Source organism: Phalaenopsis equestris, unplaced genomic scaffold (genome assembly GCF_001263595.1).
Source record: "Phalaenopsis equestris unplaced genomic scaffold, ASM126359v1 Scaffold000515, whole genome shotgun sequence".
Classification (NCBI taxonomy): Eukaryota; Viridiplantae; Streptophyta; class Magnoliopsida; order Asparagales; family Orchidaceae; genus Phalaenopsis; species Phalaenopsis equestris.
Genome location: NW_018164955.1, coordinates 85,183 through 95,288, shown reverse-complemented (window position 1 = coordinate 95,288; position 10,106 = coordinate 85,183). Strand labels below are relative to the sequence as shown.

General features: G+C 36.0%; 1 protein-coding gene across 1 annotated transcript in view; it reads left to right on the top strand.

Moving 5' to 3' along the window:
- The first annotated feature begins 103 nt into the window (after nucleotides 1-103).
- LOC110028579 (magnesium transporter MRS2-F-like) overlaps nucleotides 104-10,106 on the top strand; it is a 53,034-nt gene continuing 43,031 nt past the window's right edge. The window contains exon 1 of the mRNA XM_020730487.1: nucleotides 104-574. Within this exon, the coding sequence (XP_020586146.1) occupies nucleotides 173-574 (402 nt within the window). The 5' untranslated portion in view covers nucleotides 104-172. The remainder of the gene's footprint in view (nucleotides 575-10,106) is intronic.

Below are 10,106 nucleotides of genomic sequence, written 5' to 3'. Positions count from 1 at the left end.
ATATATATATATATATGAGAAAAATAAAAAAGATGATTTGGCCGGTTTCCTCTAGTTTTCCATTCCGAATGGTATTAGTTATTTATCGCACGGATGGCACTGAACTGTTGCCTCTCATAAAAACGATAAAAAGCGGGAAAAAGCGACGGAGAAACCTATAGCGGGATTAGTGATGTGGTCGCCGAACATGGCAATGGATGAGGAATTCCTCCTACGGGCTACACCGACTCCTCAACACTCCGCTGGCGGGCGGCGGAAGTTGACTCCGGGAATCCGGTCGTGGCTGGTGGTATCAGAATCGAGGCAGCCCTATCTTGAGGAGGCTGGGAAACATTTAATGATGCGGCGAACGGGGCTTCCAGCACGCGACCTGCGTGTTCTGGATCCCCAGTTATCCTACCCATCTACTATCCTTGGGAGAGAGCGGGCGATTGTGATCAATCTGGAGCACATTAAGGCGGTGATTACTGCCATGGAGGTACTCGTTCCAAACTCCAAGGATCCCATGGTTGCTCATTTCCTGCAGGACCTGCAAACGAGGGTTTCAAGTTCATTCGCTGCTCCAATGCACTCGGTAAATCCACTTGTTAACCCATTTTTAACGCTGTTTTTTGTAGTTTTATCTGGTGGATTTGAATGGTTGCTGTCAGTTTGATCATATTTTTCATTTTTGGGTTAGGTTGATCTGATTGTTCTGCCTACATTATCCTATGCCTTAATTTACTTTATATGCTAAACTGGCCTTTTTTTGTAGAAGTTGGATTGAAAGTTTGATGCCATAGCTATGAAGAGTAAGAAGCTGTGCTTACCCACTGGCTGTTTGGTTGAGTTTTTTTTTTTGGGGGGGTTGTTCAGTTTTTGAATTCCTTAGTTACTTCTTCATGTAATGACTTCGTATGAATCATCTCCATATTGGCATTTGCATAAACCAAGATGTGTCCATTCAGTAGTCGCTATGAAGACATGTGACTTATGGACATGGTGTGTCTATACCCTAGATGGTAAGGTAAACTTGCCCAACCATGAAGAACTGAAGATAGACCTGCCTGCTATGTTTAGGAAGGACTTGCCATGCCTAGCTTTGGTTGGAATCCCTAGCAGGGTCCGAGGCTAACTTGCCACTTAAGTTCATGCAAGATTCCATTGCCTTGCTCATGGAGATTTTTCTTGATTTGCAGCATGCTTTTCAAACAATTCAAGTTTAGTCTCCCAATCCAAAGATCTATTTGATGATTTCCACCAAGTGAATCAACTACTCTCTTTCTAATTGTCGACCCAACTCTAGTCTAAGTTATCAAGCTATACTCTTTTTTGTATTTTATAGTGAGCAATCGATTGGCTTTTCTCATCTTTTCTCATGTACATAGCTCATTTTTATTATTTCTTGAAACACTTAAAAGCATATTCATCCTTAAATAGGGGGTCACATGGAGAGCCGAGATTATGCTATCTTGTGTACTGAAGCCCAAATTTACTATTCCATTGAGCTTATAGTGTTTTTTATTCCTATTCTTTTTAAGCTCTTCTCTATTTAATTTTGCATTTTCTTATCTTATCCTTTTTACCAAATTGGGTTCTGATATTACCCACAAACAAACAAATAATGATCTAAGAAGGTTCTTTTGATCTATTTGTAGGTTTGAGTGGCTATCAACTAGCTATTATTAGAATGAAGAGTGATTATTGCACTTTCTCTATGATAATGGGTCAATGAAGGTTAGTAATATGTCAATTGCTATGAGGCTATTGAGCTTTTCTTTTACCATTATCAATAGGAATCACTGGGGGACTACCATCATAATTGTTTTTGTGTGTTAGAAAGTTTGCCAAAAGTGATATTATTTGTAATTTTTTTATTAAATAGTCGGTCACTTCATTTAGTGCTATTAGTTTGTCTAATCTTGTAGTAGGGTTTCAGGTGTTATAAATCCATGAATAGTTTATGATGTAAAATGATGGTACTATTTTGAAGGACAAAAAATAAATTTCATATGTGAATATTGGAAGGAAGATTAAAGATATGCCCATAATTTATTCTGAATGATATGAAGAATCATGTTTTATTTTAATTATGATGGCCAAGGTTCATTAGTGGAGTCACTACAAATCCATTGCCTTCAAAAGTGCCTCATTATGGGAAAATGAATGTGCTATCTATATGATAGAAGACAAACATTTAATGATATTCTTTGGAAGGTGGAGTGATATACCATAGATTTTCCATGAATGGTGCATGTGATCGTCGATCAAGATAAGTTTATTTTTATTTTTGTGGTTTAAGTTTCTCATAGAACAAACCCTTATGTTTAACCAATAAAACTAATGATTAAGGATTTCAGCTTGTGTTAAAATAGATATTGGAGCTACTGCACGGAGGAAAGTCACTTATGCTGAGGCCATTGGTAGCTCAAAACAATCTTTCACTACTGATAAATTTGTCTTTCCACAACACTATCATGATACCCTTGATGGTCGGGGTAACTGCCCATTTAAAGCTGGGAAGAAAAGGAGGAAACTTACTATATTTATTACTGAAATTGAAGTTAATGAATTGGCCAAGCCTTTTAAATTTACCCTTGTGGGAAAATTCCATTTTGGACATCCTAAGTTGGTACTTATTAGGAAATGCTTTAAAGATTTTAAACTTGTGGGAAACTGGAAAATTGGATATTTTGATGGGAGACATGTCATGATTTATTTAAAAAGAGGAAAATTATGCAAAGATTCTTTCCAAAAATTACATCAGGTTTGAGGGTACTTAAATGAAGTTGCTTAAGTGGTCACCAGATTTTTGACCCAGCTCAAGAGCCCCCAATTGTTCCCATTTGGTATAAATTCGATGGCCTTAAACTCCATTTCTTTAATTTTAAATTCCTTTTCTATCTGGGGAGCCCACTTGGACGACCCATGAAACTAGATTTTTTTACATTCAATCTCACTAGGCCATCTGTTGCAAGAATCTTGATTGAATGAGATATTACCTTGTCCGATATCCATGAAATATGGATTGGTTCTGCCCAAAATGGGCATTAACAGCCTGTGATCATGGAATATCGACCATATTACTGTGGAAATTGTCAAATGTTTGGTCATACTCAGGACAAGTGCTTCAAAAGTCATCCTGAACTTAGAACTAACCCTCTTGCCCTAGTGTTGCTCCTGCTGCTGCTCCTTTGTGTCCTGTGGAGGAGCCCCTTTGTTAATAGACAAGAAGATGGCTCCCTTTGTTGCTCAGAGCTTGGATAATGTTAGGCTTGAGGGCTCTTTTGAAGCTGGGGGTCCTCAAATTCCTGTCCCCCCCACCCCCTTGCTGAGATACCATTGGTTATTTCTTATATGATGGGGGGATGCAGAGCACACCCATTTTCACCTGGTTGTTGATCCTGGGCTTCCCACTGCTGTTTTAGAGCAAGCTCCTATTTTGACTTAACAGTGTACCACACTATCTTCCCCTGACTCCTATAGAAAACCCCAAAACATCCAGGACCTTCAATTAATTTTAGAAGCATGGCAGGTTCAGAAAGCTAGGAAGAAAAAGAAAGGCATCTTGGAGCTTAAATATTTACAAGATGACAATTTTATAGCTACTGGCAGAAGTTCACATTTTTTGGGTGAGTCTCCCTTTAAATTGACCATGGGTAGAGCAAAATCACTTTAAAATTATTAATTTCCTTTGTTGGAACATTATGGGGATTGCTCATCCTAATTGTTTTAATGGAATCCTCCACCTAAATAGATAACATAAACCTTGGTGTAATGTTGTGCTTGAGCCAATTCCCTCTATCAACTCTCAAAAAATCACAAAAAAGTTATGTGGTTTCAATTTCTATGTTAACTCTAACAATAAGATTTAGATTTTCTGTAGGAAAGAAATAACTTGTTCAGTTCTCCTGGACCATCCTCACTTTGTGCATTTTGATTTTTATATTGATGGATATACTGGTTTTATTGCCTTTGTCTATGCTGGTTGCACCAAAGAGGCTAGAGCTGAGCTTTGGAAGGAGTTGGCATGCATTGGTCTCTCTATGACTTCTACCTGAATTGAGGAGGGAGGGGGAGGGGATTTCAACTATATCTCATCTCCCACTAAAAAATTGGCTGGTAGATCTCCTGACATCCCCAAGATGACCACGTTTACTGATGATATTCAGGAAGCTTTTCTTCATGATATAGGTTTTCAGGGCCTTAATTTCACTTTGAGAAGAGGCAAAATCTGGGAAAGATTGGATAGGTTTCTGGTGAATAGCCATAGGTGTTGACCTCAGTTTTGATTGAGGTCTAGCTCTTTCCTCTTAAGTAGCCTAAGGTCTAGCCATAAGACTTTCCCTCACTATTAGAAATTCTAAACTTTTCTTTGCTCAACTTGAAGTTCCCCATATTGGTCCTGACCTCTAGCACTTGGTAGGTGGAGTCAGTATGATGAAGCTCAAGGGGAGTCCCCATAGGACTTCTTGGCCTTAAAGTTGGCCCTGGATGTTGGTCTGGAGCTAGTTCACTCACTTACACTTTCTTTCACTCACATTCACTCACAACCTTAAACCCAAGTTTGTTGACTTTGATCCCTTGATTTTTTGGGAGACTCATGTAGATGGTCCCCTAGACCCACTAGCCTTAGGCTAGGGTCTAGTCAAAACCAGTACATAGAGGACCCAAATGGAGATTTCATTGGTCCATGGCTCAAATAGGGTGATTGGCACCCCACTTTCACCAAAATACCAAACTTAGCCTTTTGCCCCCAAATCTACCAAATTTACCAAAACACCCCCAAACAATTTGACCAAAATTCCCAAAATTACCTAAACTACCCAAGTTTGTCCAAAAATCATCTCAAACCATTCGAAATTACCCAAATTGCCCAAAACCTCCCAAAATTGCCAAAATGACCAAAATACTCCTAAGTTTGCCAAAATTATAAAAATACATTTGGTGACCCAAACTTTCCTAAAACCCTCAAAAACATCTCAAATGCCACTAAAATAAATTTGGACCCTTCAATTAAACCCAATTTGATCAATTTGACCAACTTTGATCAGAAGCCCCAAATTGCTCTTAAAGACTAAATTTCCCCAAATTCACCCTAAATGCCCATCAATTTGACCCCAATCCCCCCAATTTCAATTCAATTCAAACCAAATCCAAGTCCAATTGACCCACATTTGAGTCCAATTTCAACCCAAATAAAAAAGACCCAACTTAGCCTAAAACCAAAATCCCACTCAAGTGAACCCCCAAATCTTTCCAATTGCCCCAATTATGCATCATAAAGCCCCAATTATGAATTGCCCCAATTATGCATCATAAACTCTTTGAAACATCTCCACACACCAAATTGAACCCTCAATTGACCTTGGTCAAGTTTCAATTTCATTCAATTTCATCCCAAACCCAAAATCCCCAAATTGACTGTATGTCCATATTCCCCTAAATTGACATTCTAATTCAATTCAAAATCACTCCAAATCTTTTATAAACCTCTCATAACAATCGTCCACACAAAATTGATCAATCAATTGGGTTCAATGTCATTGCTAGCCTAACCCAAACCCAACTTCAAGACAATTTAACCCCAATTGTACCCATGCACCAAAATTGACTAAGCCATGCCAAAGTGACCAAAGTGATGACACCACAACCACTAAATGGATCCCAGTGACCAGACTAGACCCACCTAGTCCACCCTATGGAAGCCATGGACCAATGGTCCCTTGATTTACGGGATTTTATCCTTTTTTGGGCTTAGACCAAGAAATCCTTGCCATCATACCAAACCATTGAGGTTTAATCATAATTAAACCTCCCCCTAGCTCACCTCGTTGCCTAACCACCTACCCTGCTCTTGCCAGCCACCCTAGTTGCCAGAAAACCCCAAAACTGAGAGCCACCTTGCTCAAATTCAAACTCAATTACTCCCATCCAAGCTGGCCAGTTCCATTTGGCCTTGGCCCCTCCACATAAGCAATTAATTGAATCCAAATTGAAGTCCTGAGCTCCACCTCAATCTCCTCTATTTAAACAGCCCCCTTCACGGCCAGAGGAGAGATGATCAAAATCCTTGGGGAAACTCTGCCAAAATCTCACCAGAGACTCTCCAAGAACTCCTCCACTTAAGCCCACCATTTTCCCCCTATGGTTCCCCCTGTGAGAGCCCAATTTTGATCTCAAAATTTCAGCTCGAACTAGGTTAGATTTTTCAACACCTCCACAGTCCACCAAACTCCAATTAATTGTGCACACACCATCGCCACAGTGAGAGAAGTTAATTCCCTACAAAAGCCCCATCTTAAATAGCCTCTAACGTAGCTCTAGACCAACACTTGAAATTGAGTTTGATCAAAATCATATCTAGACAATTCACCAGGGCCTAGGACTTCATCTGAAGGTTTGTTGGGTCCATTCAAAGCTGCCATAACCATCTGGTTGAGACATCCCTTCTCAGACAAAGGTATTGAACCTCAACCCTAATTCGAGCCTATTTTTTTCTCCACACGTATTTACTTTATTTCATACCATATAAGCCGTATAAAGATGTTCGTCTTGAGTAGATGAAGGTTTAGGAAAAACCCCATGTGATTTGGTTGAGTCTAGCTCGAGATCTTAAGGCTTTAGTGTGAACGACTCATGAGTTAGATCACTTGGGAAAGTGAAGGAGAGTCGTCTGATCGCACATTTATTCAATGGACGGAGGAGATAAAGTCGAACGAACTCTTAGAACGAAAAGACAAGCCGCGTGGCTGTAGAAGTGATTGGTGACGTCAAATGCCAGAGCGCCGCGTGTAAAGTTCAAAGCGGACGAGGATGGCGTGACGCTGACTTGTTCAAGTAGAAAAATATGGGTTTTCAGAATTTATTTAAATGCTTGAACTTCAAAAATCCATATCTTTCTCTAGAAAAATCATAAAAATAAAATAAAGATACCTTTTTTCTCTGTGAATAGAGGAAAATAATATGGACTAAAAATAAAAATTATTTGTTGACTCTCTAATTTTTAGTTAATTAAATAATCTCTGGAGTATTTAATTCATTATGATAAAACATTGCTCACCATGGCTTGACTCTTTTAGGGTTCATTCCTTATGACAGAGGGGATGTTCTCTGATTTTTCCAAGATCACAGGGCATCTCTATGCTTCTAACCTTAATTTTCAAGTTAAGATAGCTATTTAGACTTATTTTAATTATATAAATTAAAATACCACTTCAAAAATTATGAGAATAATTTTAGTAGGTTTCCTGTGGTCAGAGAAGCTTAGAAAAAATGTCATGATGATTTGAATTATTCTGTACATTTCTATAGCTATAGTTAAGTACATTTCTATAGTTAATTAAATGCATATATCTCGCTTTAAATTATGTAAATTAAGTACTAATAAAAAATTGACAAAATTAATTCTACATTGTGTATAAAAATCATGTTTACCTACTGTAAAACTTTAAAAATAATTTGATTAAGTTTGAGCACTAAAGTTGATTTTTTAAGAAACCTTGTATTTTTTATTATATTAAATCAAATATAGTTGGAAAAATTATGAAAAGTTTTTTTTCTGACTTTCTTGTGATCAATGGCACTTAGGAAAAAAAAATTGAGAAAATACTTGATTTTTAAGCTTTATTTTGAGTTTAAAATAATTAAAAATAATTAATAATCTTAAAAATACCAAAATACTTCAAAATATGTCTATTTATTCCATGATCAGTTAGAACTTATTAGGATATTTTTCCTAATTTTTTTAAGTTAAAAATAAATTTTTAAGAGCTTAAAAATGAATTAGTCTTATTTTCTCATTAAAATAATTATAATAAATAAATTAAAAATTCATAAAAATGCAAAATTTGTTTCTCTGAGTTCTCCAAGAACTCGGAGAGGTTTAATAAAAATATAAAGATAATTTTGGTAATTAAAACATTATTTTACATTTAATTAAATAATTAAAATTGTTTCATAATCAAATAATAATGACAAAGAGTTAATTTAAAAAAAATCATGGAAATTTGTCTAAGCGTTTTAATTTTGTCTAAGTGTTTCTCTAACCTAAGGGAACTCTAATAAATAAAAACTTTATTTTAGATAGTTAAGTAAATCAATTCTAAAAGTACTACTTTCTAAATTTAAATAATTATTTAAACTAAATTAAAATTTGAAATTCCATATTTTCTCCTCTGATGTTTTAATTGATCCATGAGTAGGGTTACATAAAGAGACACTCTAAAATTTTCAAAGCCGTTTGAATTTTGATTAATGAGTTATGAGGTGAAGAGCCCCAAAGACAAATGAGTAATTTTAGATTTTGGTGCCTTAATCAAAATTTAGAATTAACAAAGAGAAAATGGGTGATTTTGATCCTAATGAACATGTTTGGATGATTGAAATACAATGGGATTAAAAGGTAGGAACTCACTTGCCACCTTTTCTATAATAAGAACAAAAGTGTAATTTCCTTAATTATCTTGACTTGGAAGTCAATCAAAATTAAAAGTTTCTCATGTGATGGGTTCCAGTTAGGAAGATAATATTTCATTAATTTTAAGTCCTTAATTGATGACAATGTGATCTTTCAATAAGAATGCATGTCATTTAAATCAAAGTTTTGCTAGTTGTCATTTCACATATTATGATTGTTCCGGACTTGGTAGTGATCTAGGCTTGACTTTTAAACTCATTTGATTGGATTTAAAAGATAACATGATTGATGATTAACATTTTTTTTTCTTCTTTTCTACACTACAAGCCCAATTTTAATTGTGGGTACCAAAATCTTTAATGACTCAGATCTGCCTTAGGGGCACCCACCCACATAACTCTTAAATGAAATATCAATTGATTAATTGAGTGTCCTAGCCTCGGGATAAATAAAACATCAAGTTTCCTTGAGAAATGGGATAATCTTAGCTTAACCTTGGATGATTAATAAAACGATATGATAAGTTCAAAATGAACTCAAAATATTTCAAGAAATCTTTAAAGTGATTCAGGGTCATGCTCCGAGCACTTTGAAATCTCTGGAAGGGCATTGGAAGGGCAAATTGAACTTGTTATATTTTGTTCTAAAATCATCCACTAAGATCTTCTGAGACTCAATAAAGTCATAAATTGGGGTTTGGTAGCTATACTTTTATCTACTCCTGCAATTTGAATTCCTTGCAAAATTATATACATATTGCCAAAACAAACCTTTCAAGTGGAGGAGTGGAAAGAATCGATAGGTACACTTGTTAAGTGATTGCATTTACCTCTTCGTACCTCTTGTTTCCTGCTTGCATGCTTAAGGTCACCCTGCATGTTAAAAAAAAGGAAAAAAAATAATATTAAAAATTAAAAAAAGAAAAAATTCATCGGCACAACAGTCAAAATATAAGACAACTCAAAATTTAATCACAAACAAAACAAAACAAAAATTGCAACTAAATTAAAACATCTTTATCGGATAATCGACAATCTCTCGAAAGAGGTAACCTACGGTTGCTGACGAGATTTCCCACAGTATAAATGAAAGTACGGAACTCTTTAAGTTGAGTTTAGTAAATTCATTTGGACTAAGTGAATCTGAAGAAAAATAGTGGTACCGGAACTGGGGAACTATAGGATTCTAACCAGTATCACTCTAATCAACTTTAACATTCCCCATAATATTTAAATAAACATAACCTTAGAAAACACTTGATTTGACATCATGATTTGACACATTAGAAAACTTAAACTCGCCACGATAAGGAGCTTAGAGCTAGCATTGTGGGCAGCACGACCATCTTCAACAGCAAAATGTGTCTACACCAGCTAAATCATTTTGTAGAATTTATTTCGAGGTTGTTTGCCTAGTTGTTGACCTCACTTTTGGTTGAGGTCTAGAAACTTCTTTAGTAGCCTTGGTCTAGCCATAAGACTTTCCTACTGACTAGTCTTAGAAAATTAGAAAAGGTATCCCCACCATTAGAAATTCAAAACTTTTCTTTTTACTCAACTTGAAATTCCACATAATGATCTTAACCTCTAGCATTTAGTAGATAAGATCATTATAAGAGAATTCAAGAAGAGTCCCTATAGGATTACTTGGCTTTAGGATTGACCCAGGGGGTTGACTTGGAACTAGGGTACACCATATCTTCACAATA